At 39.4% G+C, this 20,644-nt stretch overlaps 1 protein-coding gene across 1 annotated transcript in view; it reads left to right on the top strand.

Moving 5' to 3' along the window:
- Positions 1-20,644, top strand: part of LOC141141259 (uncharacterized) — a 1,017,917-nt gene that overhangs the window by 884,722 nt on the left and 112,551 nt on the right. The window contains exons 68-74 of the mRNA XM_073628940.1: positions 255-302; positions 7,538-7,582; positions 8,620-8,664; positions 12,542-12,589; positions 14,817-14,858; positions 15,076-15,117; positions 15,789-15,836. Of these exons, the coding sequence (XP_073485041.1) occupies positions 255-302; positions 7,538-7,582; positions 8,620-8,664; positions 12,542-12,589; positions 14,817-14,858; positions 15,076-15,117; positions 15,789-15,836 (318 nt within the window). The remainder of the gene's footprint in view (positions 1-254; positions 303-7,537; positions 7,583-8,619; positions 8,665-12,541; positions 12,590-14,816; positions 14,859-15,075; positions 15,118-15,788; positions 15,837-20,644) is intronic.

The raw sequence follows: 20,644 nt of genomic DNA, 5'->3' as shown, positions 1-20,644 counted from the left end.
GCAAAATGCCAACTAAGTTGCTCAGAAATTGCAGACTGTTCATACATTTCTGTGGTGCAAATCTGTAACCTTTTTCCATCTTAAGTCTCCCAAAAAAAAATCATAATTTTTTTTCCAGATGCAATGTGCTTGTTCCCCACCTCAGAAATTGTGGCCTAGCCACCTAAAAGGTGTCCTGCATTTGGGATTAGTGCAATATGTGCATTTGAAGAAATTATTTAATTTAATGCATGGTAATCCATTTTCTCTTCTAGAAAAACCAGAGGAGAAAAAAGAAAGGGAACCCACTGAATCAAAGAAAGGTATCTACAACACTTTGTCGTATACCGATAATAGCTGGCAGCAGCTGTGTTGGATGTAGATTAGGATAATTGGATACACTAATATTGGAGACTACAGTATGCAGTCTTGTTTTACCAGCATTCTGCATACAGTATAATGCAGTATATGTTATTGATTCTTCAATTATGGTACAGTCATGGTTATAATGGCACCCTCTGGCTCATGCGTGAATTGTTATTCTTGCTTTTTGCAAGAAATTAGATTACTTTTTCTGCATGTTTTGAACACTGGTGCAGCCTTGTGCACTGATCAGAACATGCAGAAAATACTTAAGAAACATATTATTTGTGGTGCAGATTTTAATTCCAAAACATTGTTAAGGGGCTGCTGTAGATGAGCTGAAGTGGATGAAATGTCATAGAGCAGCCTTATTTCTATCCCTTAAGAACCCATTATATGCTAAATCCCAGTCAGAAGATCTGCCATTTTCAAAAACATTGTTTTCTAGAAATGTAATTAATTAGCATTTACAAAACATATCTATTAGCATTGGAGCACTGAGCCTTGAAAGAAGGAGTTCTGTACTAAAGAGTATAGTCTATGTATGGTTTAGTGACAATTTATTGATGCATTGGTTTATAATACTGTATATAAGATGCAAAAACAAAAAGAAACTTCCGTGCTCACCAACTAATAACGAACCAAGTGACAAAAAAAGAATTGATAAATGTTGCAGCCAACCACTGTCATGTGTCCCCACACCACAAATCATAATTGAATACAAAAATGTAGCACAACAAATAATAAATAAATGAAAAATGAAAAAAATAAATAAAATACAAAATATAGAATCATACACAGTACATATGTGTTCAATTTATATAAATGATATTCAATTCATAATAAGCCAAAACATTAATCAAAATTGTGACAACACAAGTACTTGATATGATATAGTGACAAATCTTTAACCTCCTTGGCGGTATTCTCGAGTGTGGCTCAGGGTGAAATTTCAGTACTATTAGTGGTAACCCTGAGCCACACTCGGGATTGCATCGCTGGATCCTGGAAGAGGTTACTTACCTTGTCTCTGGGATCCCACGATGTACTCCCGCTGTGCACGGCAGCTGGACCTTCTGCCCGATTCCCTGTGTGTTCCAGCTTCCCTTCCCTGGGAGCATTACGACGCGGGGGGTGGATCCGGCGGGAGATTCAAAATGTATAAACCACAACACACACAATACATTGTAATCTTATTGTATTACATTACTGTATCAATAATTTGACCTCAGTTTGCCACCCAGTGCTTTGTCCAGTGCCCTTGCCTGCAGTTTTACTGTGCTTTCTGCCTGGAAACTAGAGAATGACCATGGCATCAAAAAAGCACAAAAGTGGTTTATGACTTGTTGGAAAACAGTGATAGTGATACAGAATCACTTGCAGAATTGAGTGATAGCGATTCATGAGGAAATTCGCCATCAGACACAGAAAGTGATTTCAGTGACGATCTTTCAACTGACCTCAATGATGTGCGGATTTGGTGCTCTATTGACTGCTGTACGGATCATGCAGCGCCCCCAAGATTCCCTTTCACTGGAGCACCTGGTATCAAAGTGGGTGTTGAAGATGACAACCCCTTGGCGTACCTCCAACTATTTTTTAACAATGAGGATATTGAAAAAATAGTTACGGAGACAAACCGGTACCAGGAGCAACAAGCAGCTACACATCAGAGGTTTTCATGAAGCAGAAAGTGGGAACCAGTGACCAAAGAGGACATTTGGAAGTTTCTGGGCCTAATAATTCTTCAGGGAGTGGTGGGGAAACCCCTGCAGAAGTAGTGGTGGGGAAACCCCTGCAGAAGTGGTATTGGACAACCAATAAATTACTAGCCACTCCATTCTTTGGCACGGTCATGTCGAAGTTCTTTATTATCCCTGATAATGAAGTATTTGCACTTTGAAAATAATGAAGAATTTGATGAAACTACTCATCCAGCACCCAAACTCAAGAGGATTTGGGAGGTATATCAAATGTTTCAAAAAAATTTCCAACAGAGCTATGTGCCAGCTAGAGACATCAGCTTAGACGAAAGTCTAATGGCCTACAAGGGAAGGCTCAGCTGGATACAATATATGGCGTCAAAGAGAGCACGGTTTGGCATCAAATCCTTCATGCTATGTGAATCGAGCACTGGTTACATTTGGAATTCTGTCCTATACACTGGGAAAGGAACCACATTCAACCAAAAATACAGTAATTATGGAATGGCAACATCTTCAGTTATTTCATTGATTGAGCCATTGCTAAATCAAGGCTATTGTATAACTAAAGACAATTTTTACACATCTCCTAAACTCTATGAGTTCCTTCTACAGAACAAAACGGATGCCTATGGAACCGTTAGGGCTAACCAGTGTGACATGCCGCCAATCTTTGGCAATAAGAAGCTCAAGACAGGAGAAATGGTTGCTTGTCAGAAAGGCAAAAATGATGGCACTGCAATGGCGTGACAAAAAAGATGTGTGCCTAATGAGTACAATTCATAACACCTCCACTGTCATGGTACACACAAAAGGTGGGAGAGACATCATGAAACCACAAGTGGTGATAGACTACAACAACACCATGGGAGGTGTTGACAGAGCCGACCAGGCAATGACATTTTATCCAGCAATGAGAAAACAACAAAAAAGTATTACAAGAAGATCTTCAGGTATCTTCTTGACCAATGCTTGTGGAATACCTTAATTCTGATTTAAAAAAAGAGTGACAAGCCTGTGGTTCATGCTGACTTTGTTTGGAAAGTTGCCGAACAGATCTTTCTGAACCACCAAACACCAACGGCTGTAAATAGAGCTGGACGTTGTGTGCTGCTGGTGTTGTCAACCCGGAACGCCAGACTGGTCATCACTTCATGGACCACATCCCACCAACTGAAAAAAAGTCAGCACCCACAAAGATGTGCGTGGTTTGTTGCTCAAAACATGATGACACTGGAAGGAAAATCCAAAAGGAAACCAGGTCCTTTTGTCCTGATTTTGACGTCGGACTTTGTGCAGTCCCATGTTTCAAAATTTACCATACCCGGGATGTTTAATGAAGCAATATGACTAGTAATATTGCACCCTTGTTTGGCCCAAAAAAATTCTGTGTTTTTGATTGGATTATATTATTGACTAAAATGTATTGAATAAAATGTATTATTATATTTTTATTTGTTATTATTTATAGTTATTTATTATATTATAATTTATGATTTTGTGTTTCAAACTTTATCATACCCGGGATGTCTACTAGACTCTGGTTTGGACAGATTTAAGTGAATTATTCCTAAAAATTACAGGGCTACAATATAAAATGCCAAATTTCCATGCAAAATAATTGTACCGCTTTCAGCATCAAAAATTTGACATAACCATACTGCCAGGGAGGTTAAACAACAGATGCTTTAAATTTTAGTGCAAAAACATAGTGATCATATGTATCTGTCTATCACAGCTGTGTCCCACCACCTGTCCCAACTGCCTCTTGCCTCAAAGGTATGACCTTCACTCAGGTAAGGGCACCATGCAAATTCCCTGTGAGACTGGGATCAATGTATTGCAGCATCCACCTGAAGGCTCAAGAGCTTGATCACTATTCATCCTGGATCCAACCCACTCAGCATAAGAAAAGAAATAGAAAACTCCTCATAGTGCAGTAATCCCAAATAACATGACTTTATTGATAAAAGAATAAAATATCCACTCACAAATAGTGTGCACTAAAACCCAGTGCACAAAACGAATCTAACTTTTAAATTTATAGACACCTGTATAATGGCCGGCCTCGGACTTCTGGGCATGATGACGTTACATAGCCCTGCCTCTGACACATTTCATCACACAGTACAGTGACTTCCTCTTAGGAAAAGTGGGCATGATGTACTGGGTCCTTTATATACATGCCCATTGTTTAGATAATGCTTGGCAATGGTGGCCATTTTTTCAGAGACCAAAACCCACCACTAGAGGCCAACTCATGGAAATAGATGTGTCACCATTTTGTGGTATACCAAAAAATCAACTAACATTTCAAATCGGCCACAAACAATAAGAAAACTCATGTTTACACCTACACAGCCAAAATGATCAAAGATCATTCAGGGTCAACACCCTTAGACTACATAAAGAAAACAAAAGTGTATCCTTGATATCCATCCTTTTATTTAATAATAAATATAAAATCACAGCATACCCAAAATAATGCAAATTGCTCATAGAAAATCATTTAATAAAAAAACTGTAAATGGACTTAAAAAATACACATAAAAAAACAGCAACAACATGAGTGATTCATCACCATCTAGCGGTCAAAATTAATGATAACACCCATGTTGGTGCATGAAGCTAATAGAATCATCACTATATAGTTTTGGCCTCTAGTGGTGGTTTTTGGTCTCTGACAAAATGGCCACCATTGCCGAGCATTATCTAAACAATGGGCATGTATTTAAAGGACCCAGTACATAATTCCCACTTTTCCTGTGAGGAAGTCACTGTACCATGTGACAAAATGTGTCAGAGGTGGGGCTATGTGACGTCATCACGCCTGGAAGTCCGAGGTGGGTCATTATAACAAGCGTCTCTCCCACTAATGTCTATCCTTAAGGGGGAAATGTGTCTATAATTAAAAGGGTGATTTATCTTTTGTACTGGGTCTCAGTGCATATTATGCATATTATTTGTGAGTGAATATTTTATTCTTTTAGCAATAATGTGTGTTACTACACTGTGTAGGAGTTTTCTATTTCTTTTATTCTACTGAGTGGACTGGATCCAGGGTGAATAGTGACCAAGCTCTTGAGCCTTCCAGTGGATTGCTGCAATATATTGATCCCGGTCTCACTGGGAATGCTCATGGTGCCCTTACCTGAGTGTAGGTCATACCTTTGAAGTAAGAGGCAGCTGAGACAGGTGGTGGGACAGAGTGGTGGAGAACATTTTATTAGAAGCACTGAGATGGACAGATATAATGCTACTGGTGTTGTCATATTTTTGATGCATGTTTTGGCAGATTATTGAATAAAATGTACTGTATATGAATTGAAAACATATTTACTGTATATGATTCTATAGGTTTTTATTTTATTTCTTTTTTCATTTTTCATTCATTTATAATTTGTTGCGATGCACTTTTGTATTTAGTTAACATTATATAAGATGATAACAATGAGTGTTAGCTCATGCAAAGTTAATTACAGAAGTCTTTGGCAATGTTGCATAACCTGAGCTTATAACTAGGTATTCCTAACTATCTAAGATAACTTACTGAATAATGCATATATCACAGATTTACTTTTTACTTTTTTTTTTCACTTAGCGTTTAAAGAAAGGAAGGCTCTGTAAAATATCTAACTGGGCATACCTATGAATAGTCTCTCTAGCTCTTTAAAGTAAGCATGTCTAGATGAGAATGAGCATAAGTAAACTAGAACATTGAAACAAATTACAATAAAAAAGGCAGCACCCATATTATCATAGTCTCAGTTAAAGATTGCTGAGAGCATATATCTATTCAATAACATTCAGATGTACATTAGCCTTAAAATATCTATGGAAATAGTAAAAAATAAAAGAGAGAAACTCTAAAAAAAAAAAGCTGTCTATTTAAGATCTTCTTTACAATTTCTAATTTTACTTGTCAACTATTTTCTGATGCAGAGCCTTTAAATTATGCATATGCATAAAGCTAAAATTAACTTCTTAGGATAGACCTGACTGTGTCAGGTCCCACACTTGCCAGACAGGTGAGTCCGCTTGGGCAGAGGGTAGGCTCCCTTACGTATCCGACTCGGGGCCCCTGATAGAGCAGACAGGAAGCCCGCGAGTACGGAGTGGTATGAGGGCCTGGTATATGGATCCTGGAGAGAGGTGGTCTTTCAAGCAGCAGGTAGAACTCAGGAACACTGGAACTGATGCTAAACAGGAGCTACTAGGCTGGTCACACACAAGCAAAGGTCGGCAACGGGCTGGCAGCAGAAGTACAAAAGGAACAGGCAAAAGCGGGGTCAAACAAGCCGGGGTCGGGTTCAGGCAGCAGTCAGGGAGATCCAAAAGGCAAGCCGGGTCGTAACAGGTCAGAACTTCAGAGATACAGAACACAGAGAGGATCACGGAACTTTGGCACAGAGCTGTTGATCAGGTAGCACTGATCAGGGATAGAGGCAGACCTAAATAGGCAGATTGGCACCAAATGCTGCGCTCGTGCTCGCGCTGATACGCCCAGACGCCCACGCACCCGCCCATGCCCGAGCACGCCCCCGAACACCGGCGTGCACGCCAGCACCACAAGGCGCACCTGCAGTAATGCCCATAGGTGGACGTGTGCTATCGCGAACGCGCAAACGTGCGCACGCCCGGACGCCACCACGCACACCATGGCCGGCCGGACTAGACACGCCAGCGCCCCCAGGAACACGAGCCCCAGCCCACACAGGAACACGCACACCAACGCGCCCCGGCGCCCAACCAGGTAACCTCTCTGACAGTCTGCTTCCATTGTGACCTATGTCTTCTAATCATTTTAGGGCTCTGTTTATTACTGTCATGTTGTCACTGTTTAAAGAGATATTAAACCCAAAAGTGAACATTTATTATATTGTAGCTTACCAATTCTTAGAAGAGATGGCTGCATTGGTTTTCTTTTTTAGGATTGCTTTCCTTTATTTTTACCTGGCCATCCAGCCAGTAAGTTTGTTGTTTTTCAAAAGTTACAGGGTTGAGACAAACCATACCCAATGGGCAGGGGTGCTTACAATGATTAGATTTTATCTATTCATGTAAAACCTTTATCCCAAAAGGGAAAAAAAAAACTTTTTGCTCTAACTGATTAGTATTATCTTGAGTTTGGATTTAATTTGTATTTAAATCTACCAGTACATATAAAACTCCTCTGGCTCAAGACTGACAACAGTGCTGTCCAAATGTGCACTCTGAATGCTCCTTCATCCAGAGGGGGTGCACTCTAATACAGGAGGTGTATTACTGGCCAGATCACCAGGTGAATACAGAGGGAAAAAGCCTAAATAATAAAACAAATGCAGCCACAACATCTAAAGATTGGTACACTGCAATATATTACATTGTTAGTTTTAGATTTAATTCCGCTTTAAACGGAGAAATAAAAGCTTAACATTACAGTATAACCATCGAATTTTAATATGAATATGTTATAATCGAAATGAGTTATAGCACGTGTCCTTCATTTTTAGAGGCACTGAAGAAACTTGAAAAACCACAAGTTGAGACAAAAAAAGGTAAGGCATGATAGGCAAATCAATCCAAGCTTGGCAAGCATACTTAAGTCTCCTGAAATTTGATTTAGTTTTATTTTCTATGTTTACAAGTACATGCCAATGGATATTGCCAATGGATATTTATTTTTTACCTGACAGATTGATGCCCATTAACTAATGATGGGATTATACTTTCATTTAAGCATAGTGTAGCTAAATGCAATTTAATAATTGAAGTTCCTCTCTCTTTGGTTATTATGACATCCTGTGTTTCACCTGTATCACATGATTATTGTTGTTTCACTTCAGGCAAACTTTGGCCTTTTTATTTGACTTGGGCTGCTTCTGAAAATATATAAAAATGTAGAGCTGCTCTATAGACAGAAATATTTGATTCTGGTCAGTTTTCTAAAAAAACTAAAAAGAGGAGTAAATAAACACAGAGGCCTTGCCTGCATGTGAGCACTAAAAATAAAATTCCAAGGGTCGACTTCCCAGACAGAATGATTTTATAATAAAAGTTTATTAAAAGATATTAAGTTTATTAATAGCTATCCACAACAATGTAAATTGTATGCATACATTAAGGAAAACAAAAAAAAAAATAAATAAATCACTGATTAAATTGAATGTCAGAATGGTTTGCTCATGTCTATAAAACCCAAATGGGAATACTAGGGTAGTGGGCTGCTACCAAAATAAGAACCAAAATCCCCCTGTTGTCAACGCACCCTTATTTGTATCTATTTTTATTTCAATCATGTACCAAAAAGAGAACTAAATTCCCCCTGTTGTCAACGCGCCCTTATTTGTATTTATTTTCATTTCAATCATGTACAGTATATTGGTGCCATTTACCACATCTCTTTACCATCATATGCCCTCCATCACATAGCTGGCCAAATGTCTTGTGTTGAGTAGAAAAATACAGTGGGAAATACATCTTGATTTGGGACAGCACTGCCTTTCATGGACTCTGTCCCTGAGTGTCTCTGTTGTAAATATATATGCATAAATATCTACACTATAACACATGACATTGTCACTTACTTTTGCAGAGACCTCAGTAAAAAAACAAGAAAAGCCATCAAAGCCAAAAAAAGGTAACAGGGTAGACTCTACTAGTTAAATAGAAACACATTAGGGTCTTTAATTTGTGCACAAAAATATGAATTTACAATAAATATCAGTGATCTCTTATAACTGCACAGTATTTTATTGCTAAAGTGCTCATCATTAAAGCCAAGAAACAACAGAGCAAGGCAAAGCGTCTATTTATAAACTAGTGAATGCGACTTCTTCTCTGTAAGGCTTCAAGGTCTATGTGCCTTAAATGACAATTTATTCTTCACAAGAGAATGTTTGATGAAAGTCACATTCACTGCTTTAAAAAGTAATAAAAAAGTAACAATACAACAAAATAGCAGGGGAATGCTTATATAAAAGGAACTGACTTTATACGTTAGTCATTGCTTGGTGTAATCTTACAAAAAATGTACAGTATATTATGTTCACCTATTAAAATTCAGTTTTGTTATCATTCCGTTTTGTACTTGTAAAACATATAGTACAAATCAAATACAGGATCTTAAAATAGAAATGAATAAAAGACAAAAGAAAAATAAGGAATAAAAAGCACAGTATTTTGAAAAAAAATACCCAATCATGTGCAAGGAAAATGTAAAAAGCATAATCTTTCTTACCAATGATTGGATGATTGAAGTCAGCACAGCTTCATATTATTCGCTAGCTAAGCAAATTTTCAATTTGCAAAGGAATTTTTCTCTTAGCGTGTTAAATGAGGTGAAGTGGTACTGTCCTCAATCATTCAATCAAATGGATGAAGGATCTTGTTCTCTGAAATTTCACTTTGCACAGTGAACATGCTCTCTTTCTTTTAGTAAATTAATCAATGCATCAGAAAAGTGCAATTTTTTTTTTTTTTTACTTGCACTCTCCAAAAATTATCTCCAAGCATTATAACTTATTGGGATTGATTTACTAAAAGTGAGTGCTCACTGCACTTAATAAAAGGTGCAATGTACAGCCATGGCCAAACGTTTTGAGAATTACACAAATATAAATTTTCACAAAGTCTGCTGCGTCAGTTTTTATTATGGCAATTTGCATATACTCCAGAATGTTACGAAGAGTGATCAGATGAATTGAAATTAATTGCAAAGTCCCTTTTTTGCCATGAAAATGAACTTAATCCCCAAAAAACATTTCCACTGCATTGGTGAAGAAGGCTTCAGGACACCCAAGAAAGTCCAGCAAGTGCCAGGACTGTCTCCTACAGTTGATTCAGCTGCAGGATCTGGTATCACCAGTGCAGAGCTTGCTCAGGAATGGCAGCAGGCAGGTGTGAGTGCATGTGCATGCACAGTGAGGCTAAGACTTTTGGGGGATGACCTGATGTCAGGAAGGGTAGCAGAGAATCCACTTTTCTCCAGGAAAAGCATCAGGGACAGACTGATATTCTGCAAAAGGTACAGTGATTGGACAGCTGATGACTGGGTTAAAGTCATTTTCTATGATGAATTCCCTTTCCGATTGTTTGGGGCATCCAGAAAAAACCTTGTCTAGGGAAGAAAAGGTGAGCACTACCATCAGACCTGTGTCATGCCAACAGTAAAGCATCCTGGGACCATTCATGTGTGGGGTTGCTTCTCAGCCAAGGGAGTGAGCCTAAGAACACAGCCATGAATAAAGAATGGTACAAAAACATCCTCCGAGAGCAACTTCTCTCAACCATCCAAGAACAGTTTGATGACGAACAATGTATTTTCCAGCATAATGGGGCACCTTGCCATAAAGCCCTTTTCACACTGGGGCGGTGGGTGCGTAGTTAGTAAAGCACCTCTATTTTTAGCAGCGCTTTACTGTCAATTTTGAGGTGCTCTTCGGCCGCTAGCAGGGCACTTTTACCCCCTGCTAGTGGCCGAGAAAGGATTAAAACCACCGCAAAGCACTGCAGCAGCGCTATGCCGGCGGTATAGCCGGGCTGCCCCATTGATTTTAGTGGGCAGGAGGGGGGAAGGAGCGGTGTATATACCACTCCTTCACCGCTCCAAAGATGCTGCTAGCAGGACTTTTTTTAGAGTCCTGTCAGTGCACCGCTCCAGTGTGAAAGCCCTCAGGGCTTTCACATTGGAGAGACAGCAGCTGCTCTTCCAGGGCGCTTTGCAGGCGCTATTTTTAGCATTATAGCGCCTGCAAAGCACCCCAGTGTGAAAGGGGTCTAAGTCAAAAGTGATAACTAAGTGGCTCGTGGAACAAAACATCAAAATGTTGGGTCCTTGGCCAGGAAACTCCCCAGACCTTAATACCATTGAGAACTTGTGGTCAATCCTCAAGGGGCGGGTGAACAAAAAAAAACCCCACAAATTCTGACAAACTCCAGGCATTGATTATGCAAGAATGGGCTGCCATCAAGCAGGATGTGGCCCAGAAGTTGACTGACAGCATGCCAGGACGAATTGCAGAGGTCTTGAAAAGAAGGGTCAACACTGCAAATATTGACTCTTTGCATAAACTTAGTGTAATTGTCAATAAAAGCATTTAACACTTATGAAATGCTTGTAATTATACTTAAGTATACCATAGTAACATATGACAAAAAGATCTAAGAACACTGAAGCAGCAGACTTTGTGTCATTCTCAAAACTTTTGGCCACGGCTGTAAGTTAAAAAGCAGAATTTTTTCTTGGATGTGATTTGATGATTGCAGTGAAGATAGCTTTACCATATTCACTTTGCAAAGCGACTATTCATCTTGCTAAGAGAACCGCTTCTATTCCTTTAGAGAATGAAGTCTATATATCTAATGCGCGTACACACGACTGTTTTTTCCATCAGAATAAACTCTGATGGTCTTTTCAACAGAGTTCCGATGGAGTTCCGCTGAAACAGACTTGCCTACACACGATCACACCAAAGTCCGATCGTTTAGAATGCGATGATATACGACGGGACTAGAAAACGGAAGTTCAATAGCCAGTAGCCAATAGCTTCCCTTGCATCATTTTTGATCCGTCGGAATAGCATACAGACGAACGGTTTTCCCAATAGGAATTGATTCCATCGGAAAGATTTAAAACATGTTCTATTTCTAGGCCTAGAATTTTTGAAAGAAAAAGTCAGATGAAGCCCACACACGATCAGAATATCCAATTGAATGATTCTGTCAGACCTTTTCAGCCGGAAAGTCCAGTCATGTGTACGCGGCATCAGAGACCTGAAATAATATCTTACAAATATGGTAGACTAAATCAAAGAGCTCTAAATGATTATCTTTTCACCCAGGTCTTTCATACATTATAAATTAGACCCATTAAATGTAACCATATTGTAGTGAAAAATACCGTCAACTTTTTTTAAAACTTGATAGGAACAGTGTATAGGGCCTGTTTTAGTCACTTTTTATTCTCAATAATTGAAGAATCAGGGTTTACCTCCTGTAACTTACACTTTCAATGAATTATCCTTTTTGTTCACATTTTCTTGCATACTAGTGGTCAAAGAGCAATAGTTCAGCATTACAATGATCATGTCAGCTTTCTTTGTTTTTGCACAGCTTCAGAGATCTGTTTTAAATTATGGCTAAGCAAATTTATATTTTTAGAATTTTTGCTGTGAGGAGGTATGAAGCAAATCTGGTTAGAAGCAGAAACTGCTGAGGAACATAGCAAATGGTGTATATTTATAATAAATCATATGAATACGGTAGTATTCCTTAGGTTGCATGATATGTATACAGTAACACTGAGTAATTTTCACTCAGAGCAAACTGTGGTTATATCACTTTATATTGTGATTCTTTTTGAGACATTTTTAAAAACATACATTTATGCAACACTATTCATCAGAAGCCAGTTTTTAGTACTTTCTGCAGTTCTAGTTATCTAACTGATTTTGCCCTCTCATTCACAGTAGAATGACTTAATGTTTTTTCAAAGCTCACATACAACGTTTTTTTAGCAGAGTCGCCAGTTCAAAAAGAAGAAAAAGCAGCAGAGCAGAAAAAAGGTATACATATAGTCTTACATGATGTAGTTGACAAAAGTGTCACTTGTAACATTAAAGACAGAGGGGTGGGTCAGAAGGATAATTGCAAAGAAAATTACGTTTCGTAGCTGGATTGAGATGTATGGATTAATTTAATAAAAAGGAACAAGGTGCAGTGATGATTTGCAATGTGCACTAAACATGTTAACTAATCAGATTTAGTGAATGAATAATTTCAGTTTCTGTGGGTCTATCTAGTTAACACATTTTCATCACTGAAATTTGAGTTTTTATTTCCTTTATTTTTTGAAGTAAGAATATAAAATTTAATAAAGTGGACCTGTCCGTTAAAATATAGGTCCAGACTTAACTAAACACCAGAACAAGAATGCAGGATGGGAATTCAACTGTTTCAAGTCCAACTAAAGTAGTATATTCAGGATCGGGATGACATCCTTGGTGCCTGAACCTTTTAAAACATACAATACAATTTTGTTGTGGGCCGTTACACCACAGCAAATGGTGTGGAAGGAAGACTTTTTTCCAATGAACCGGTAAATACAAAACAAGAAAAATGTTCCTCCACTCCTCTTTTGGAGGTTATGGACAATGAGCAACAAAAAACAAGTTCAGGTCAAAGTACTACTGTTACACTTTAAAAACTGCTTGAAACATTTCATTCCTTAAACTCCTGACTTCTCCCGAAAAACAGGCTAAAGCCGGCAGCAGAACCATCTGGTGTTCACTCGGTCTCTAACTTACTCTAGACTAGGCATGAGGCCATCTGCCCTTAACTAGCAGGTACTTGTGCCTACTTCTAAGCATTTCCCACTCTGGGCACTTCTGTGATGCAATCAATCCTATAAAAAACATTCCACCTCTCCAAGATGGCCACCCAAGTCTCATGAATACTTTCTGTCTCATTAGACACAGGCTCCTCCAAGATAGTGCCTGGAATTCATGTCAGAGGATACATACTACATCTTAATGGAGTGTGGCAGTGGTGCTCCTTGGGTTAGCAAGGGCCAATGTTAACATGCCCACCTACATTTCCCTGGGCTTAAGGAATGCAGTCTTCTGCATTTACATTACAAAGGTGAAACATTGTCAGGTTACAAAAAATTTAATTGTTTCATGTACATCATAGAAAATGTGCATATTTACAACACAATCAAAATACTTAGCATGCATTAGTCCACAGGTTGTGGTGGGGCCCCAACAGCAGCTGATGTTTCTACAGCTGAAGTTAGGGCTTCTTCTGGAGGTATATATTATTTTAGGGGCACCTCATTCACCTTGGGAATTCTTTCGAATTCTGGGTCAGTAGTTTTGTGATGGAGATGGTAAAGAGTTGAAAACAAAAAAAGGGCTTATAAGGTTTCCAATATGGAGTCTAGTTGTTCTATTTGTTGCCTTTTACAGGTAAGATTCCTTAACATATAACAAAAAGAAAAATAATTTTAGGAAACATTTTTCCAGGGGAGGAAAAGAAAGTAATATTAAGTCATCCTAGATGACTTCTCTTAAGGTCAAACCACAGACTAACCTCTTTTTAAAAAGAGGCCTACTCCCTAACTTGCTCCAGACTGATGAGTGAGGCCTACCTGTCCCCAACAAGTGGCTAACTGTCCCTACCTTCACACACTGTCTACTCCATAACTTTTTGTCTCATTAAGCACAGGCTCCCCCAAGATGGCACCCATAGGCCATGTCAGAGGACACACTAGACCTTTGCTGGGCTCCCTCTAATGTCAATAGTAAGAAGCCATCATGTAACCACTTTTATTAGTACCAGAAATTAAACTTAGTTCACTGAATTACTGCATAATATTCCTAACCACTATCCTAAGGGAGCGCCAGTGGCACTCATTGGGTTAGCAGAGGCCACCACTGACTACCTGCCCACATATCTACAATTCTATCCTTACAGTTTTGCAGCTGTTAGTTTTATTTTTATTTCCTTTTACATATAAAACACAGTTTTGTAAATCTATGGCTTTAAATGATAGAGTTTTATTGTGTTAAAGCCTCACAGTGAAGTACCGAATCTTATGATCTGTTACAGCAAGATCCCCTTAGGAGCTCAGGAAGGTTGTGTGACACTTGAAGTTACACACTTATATTGAAACAGACCCCACACCCACTGGACACTATGCATTCACTATTCACACAAAGAAAACCTATATTGCATGTAAAATAACAGAAAGATATAGAATTATTACTTATAAATTACACATTATTTTTGCAGTAACACCACTGAAAAAGCCAGAGCTAGCAGAACCGAAGAAAGGTAATAATGAAAAATCATTTATTTGTAAAATATGGGAATCTGTTGCATATCAAGAATAAGGGGCTGGGTTAACATTTTTTTCTATCTATGGGCTATAATGATTTCTTATTCATAATAATATAATAGAATAAATAAAACCTGACGGCTTTGCAAACAATGCATTTTTTATTTATTTGTATATGCAAATTGTAATGTATTAATTCCTATATGTTTTTAGAGACCCATGTAAAAGAACATGAGCCAACAGAGGCAAAAAGAGGTAATAATTTAAAGTAGTGAACCTTGATTATAAAACTATGACTTATAATACTACATTTGGAACTATAGAAAAAGAATGGAATTTAAAGTACTATAGCTTTAATGTATTCTATTCAGAAGCACTAACACAGGAACTAGTGAGCATATCCCATTTATGTTGCCTATATTAAAGTGGAAGTAAACCCTCCTTTTCAGCCAAGGAAGCTGCCATCTTGGCCTCTGTTTAATCTACAACTGCAATGATGCTGCACATGTGATAAGTTATGACACTAGCCATTGGATGGTTTGACAGTCTGGTTGAGATCACAACCAATGGGAGGGTTACATTCCCGGCACGGGCCGGAAATGTAACTTATTTGAAATGGTTAAATGTATGGGTTTACTTCCTGCTTTAATTACATTTTGTACATGCGGGCGGTTTCATGTGACCCAGTGCAGGGGACGAAAGTACCGTAGATTGGGCCTCATCCAGACTCATGGACCCAGGAACAACTATACTACACACAGAGTATTAAGGAAGCTATTCACCTAGATATGCAGTGTGCTAAAGTTCCTGGATCACAAGACTGGAAGACAAGGTGTTTGCCTGGAGTTCTGCTTTAAGATACTGTAAGTACATAGTAAGGCTTTAAAGGAAATAAACTATAAAATATATACATATTTATTTTTCAGAGAAACAAGAGCAAAAACAAGAAAGGGGGCCTAAAGAACCACAGAAAGGTAGTAACATCAATGCACCATCACCCTGAAATCATGCAACCATGCTGAGCCAAAGTAGCTATTCATGTTTCCTTGAATGCAAGCATGCCAAATACAATGCTTTTTACCACATACACTTCATTGTTGCTTTATGTTGTAAATAAATATGTTATTTTCAAACTGAATGGTGTTTTGCTTCATTATATAGCACCAAATATTGATGAAGTAATGTACTGTAATTTGAAGAAAGCATGCTTTCTTTATGATCACATTGTAATTTCTCTGCCGTACACATATATACCTATATACTGTTCATTGCATAGGTGAGTCTCTCAGAAGGCAAGATATACTGTATAGAGAATATAGATATTTAGAAGGCAAGTATATTGTTTCAGCTGCAGCCTTCCTGGGACACCATGATCTCACTCCATAGTTCCAGTCTGGATACCGGGGTAACAGTGTAGTGATGAAGATTCTGTAAGACTGTATTCCCTTCCCAGTGCTTATACTAGTATATGTAAAGTATGTCTTGATTAGAGAGTGGGGATTATAGAAAGAGAATGGCTTTATACCTCTGGGATTGTTATAGTCTGTCTTGAACAAAACTTTAGATAGAAAAACTTCTGCTTTACTGCTAAAATGTTATGAAATTCTAAACACGGCAGCAAAAAATATTATACCAGACAAAAGATATCTGTAAAAAAAAATGAATCCCAAGCATGTTTTTTAGCAAGCTTAGTATGTTGGCAGTAGGGGACATTACTAGAGTTTAGTAGACATACAGTACGTTTAATAACTCAAAGTGATCCTAAAATGTCCACCCAAATGTATAAACTATTATTACTGGTAAACTGCAATAAAATAGTCTGTTTTTGGAACAAGTGGTGACTCTGGCCTCAGAAGATATACTGTGCAAGACTAACTCTTTTTCCTGTCATCTACCTGTTAATTTACATTTAAATAATAGGGTTTAACAAAGAGATGTGTAGAACTTAAAGTAGTATTAAAGGAATTGTAAAGGTACTTTTTTTTTTTGTTATACTTACCTGTTCTGTGCAAGGGTTTTGCACAGAGCAGCCCCAATCCTCTTCTTCTGGGGTACCCTGGTCGCACTCCTGGATCCTCCTCTTCAGCAGGTGCCCCCACGGAGAGCCGCTTTCCATGGGGGGCACCCATGCGGGCGTGCTTATGAGTCCCGCTGCTGCATCCATTGACACAGACAGCAGGACTCGGCCCCGCCCCCTGCTCTCGTGTCACTGGATTTGAATGACAGCAGCAGGAGGCAATGGCTCTTGCTGCTATCAATCTATCCAATGAGGACAGAGACCGCGGCTGGAGCTGCTGGGCTCATGCTCGTCACTGGAACAGACGGGTTCAGGTAAGAAAAAAGGGGGGGTCTGGGGGCAGCTGCAGCATAGAAGGTTTTTCACCTTAATGCATAGAATGCATTATGGTGAAAACCTTTGAGACTTTACAACCCCTTTAATCCTAAAAACCAAGATGAAATATATTGCAATTCACCATTGCAGTGGCTGCATTAGTATCTTTTTTTATATTAGGCCTATTTTCCTTTATTATCACCTGGTGATCTGGCCAGTAGGTCTGCCATCTTTCAGCTTCCTTTAACAGACCAAGCTGTGCAGCAAAAGTGGCAGTTAGAGGCCTAATACAAACCATTTAACACTGACGGAGTACTCTTATGCCACGTACACACGAGCGGACTTTACGGCAGACTTTGCTCGGCGGACTTTACGCCGGACTTTATGACAGACTTTCCGAATGAACGGACTTGCAAGGAACAAAACAAACAAGGACGTTCATAGCAAGTAGCCAATAGCTGCCCTAGCGTGGCTTTTTGTCCGTCGAACTAGCATACAGACGAGCGGACTTTTCGACCGGACTCGATTTCGACGGATTGATTTAAAACATGTTTCAAATCTAAGTCCGTCCAACTTTTGAGAAAACAAAGTCCACTGGAGCCCACACACGATCGAATTGTCTGACGAAATCCAGTCTGCCGGGCAAAGTCTGCCGTAAAGTCTTCTCGTGTGTACGCGGAATTAATGATCAGATTATATTAATTTAAGTAAACATTTTATCCTAAAAGAAAAAGAACTGTTGATGTAAGTATTTAAAAAGTGATAACTGGAGTTTGGCTTTATTTGTTAGTCAAGACCATCTAAATTTGCTAGTGCATCTAACACTACCCACTTTCCAGATTGACACAGTTGCTGTCCAAGGGTGGATCTTTAAGTCCCCCATCCAGAGTAGATGTACACAAAAAAATAAGAGAAAAAAAATGCAGCCACCACATTTAAAGTGATTGTAAAATCTCCCTTTTTTCTCTAAAATTAACAAGCATGTTATACTTACCTGCTCTGTGCAGTGGATTTGCACAGAGCAGCCCCGATCCTCTTCTTCTCGGGTCCTTCTTCGGCTCTCCTGGCCTCTCCTTCCTGTTGAGTGCCCCCATAGCAAGCAGCTTGCTATGGAGCACCCGAGCTGAACCACAACTCCCTGTGTCCATTCAGACATGGAACCCCAGTTCAGCCCCACCCCCTCTATCTCCTAATTGGCTAACTCACTTTGATTGACAGCAGTGGGAGCCAATGGTGCCACTGCTGTGTCTCAGTCAATCAGGAGGAGAGTTCCGGATGGAACTCGTGGGCATCGCTGGAGAGAGATCGGGCTCAGTAAGTACTAGGGGGGCTGAGTATTTTATTACACAAATAGATGCCTGTATTTCACAAGTAATTTTAGTTTATACATTAAAGGGGTTGTAGTCTCAAGATTTTTTTACCCTAAAGCAGTTGTAAACCGCTGCACTTTTTTTCTCTTACCTCAAAACAAAGGTTTCCAGCGATGCGATGTCATCGCTAGAGACAGCGTCCATCTATACCCAGTCTTCCTTCCGGGTTAGTGGCTCCAGTTCTGTGACTGGCTGAAGCCACGATGACTTCACTCACCCTCATGCGCGCGGGAGCCGCCAGTCATGGCATACTGCTCTGAAGAAACGGCATGGGTGGTCGTTCCTTCAGAGCGCATGCACCAGTGACGTAACTGGCTGCTAGGACAGTAAATATCTCTTAAACAGTGCATGTTTAGAGGATATTTACACTACCAATAGGTAAGCTTTAATATAGACTTACCTATAGGTAAAACTTAAAGATAGAAGTTTACTTCCTTTTTAATGCATTTTATGCATTTAGGTGAAAAACCCTCTGTGCTGCAGCTGCCCCTAGAGCCCCCCATTTTTCTTAACTGAACTTGTCCGTTCCAGCGACAAGCATGAGCATGAGTAGCTCCAGTCGCTGTCTCCACCCTCATTGGGTAGATTGAGAGCAGCAGGAGCCATTGGCTCCTGCTGCTCTCAATCAACTCCAGTGACATGAAAGCGAGGGGTGGGGCCAAGTCCTACTGTCTCATGGAAAGAGGCTCTCTGTGGAAGCACCCAATGAAGAGGAGGAGCCACCGGGGTACCCCAGAAAAAGAGGATCAGGGCTGCTCTGTGAAAAACCCTTGCACAGAGCAGGTAAGTATAGACATGTTTGTTATTAAAAAAAAAACGTACCTTTACAATCACTTTAAAGTTGAATATAAGGGGAAAATGTGCATAGATCATTGCCCAGTCTTTGGCTTTGCTTACCGCAAAGCGAGCACAGATTAGGCTGCACTGTTTAAAGTTGTACTATGTTTTCCCATTAGTATATATATATATATATATATATATATATATATATATATATATATATATACACACACACACAATATTACCAAAAGTATTGGGACGCCTGCCTTTACACACACATGGACTTTATTGTCTTCCCAGTCCTTAGACCATACAGTTCAATATCGAGTTGACATAACCTTTGCAGCTATAACAGCTTCAACTCTTCTGGGAAGGCTGTCCACAAGGTTTAGGAGTGTGTCTATGGGAATGTTTGACCACTTTTCCACAAGTGCATTTGTGAAGTCAGGAACTGATATTGGAGAAGAAGGCCTGACTCACAGTCTCCACTCTAATTCATCCCAAAGGTGTGCTATTGGGTTGAGGTCAGGACTCTTTGCAGGCCAGTCAAGTTTCTCTACCCAAAACATGCTCATCCATGTCTTTATTGGACCTTGCTTTGTACACTGGTCCAAATTATTTTATGGAGGGGGGACTTTGGTGTGGGTCTGTTCTTCAGGGGTTGGGCTTGGCCCCTTAGTTCACAGTCATGTTGGAAGAGGAAGGGGCCTTCCCCAAATGGTTCCCATTAAGTTGGGAGCATGAAATTGTCCAAAATGTCTTGGTATGCTGACACCTTAAGAGTTCCCTACATTGGAACTAAGGGGCCAAGCCCAACCCCTGAAAAACAGCCCCACACCAAAGCCCCCCCTCCATAAAATGATTTGGTCCAGTGTACAAAGCAAGGTCCAATAAAGACGTGGATGAGCATGTTTTGGATAGAGAAACTTGACTGGCCTGCACAGAGTCCTGACCTTAACCCCATAGAACCTTTATTATGAATTAAAGCAGAGACTGTAAACCAGGCCTTCTTGTCCATACTACTGCCTGACCTCACAAATGCACTTCTGGAAGAATGGTCAAACATTCCCATAGACACACTCCTAAAACTTGTGGATAGCCTTCTCAGAAGAGTTGAAGGTGTTATAGCTGCAAAGGGTGTGCCAAGTGAATATTGAACCCTACGGACTAAGACTGGGATGCCATTAATGTTCATGTATGTGTAAAGGCAGGAGTCCCAATACTTTTGGTAATATAGTATATATATATATATATATATATATATATATATATATATATATATATATATATATATATATAT

This window comes from Aquarana catesbeiana, linkage group LG04, assembly GCF_042186555.1.
Source record: "Aquarana catesbeiana isolate 2022-GZ linkage group LG04, ASM4218655v1, whole genome shotgun sequence".
In the NCBI taxonomy this organism is placed as follows: Eukaryota; Metazoa; Chordata; class Amphibia; order Anura; family Ranidae; genus Aquarana; species Aquarana catesbeiana.
This window is presented reverse-complemented; position numbering and strand designations above follow the sequence as displayed.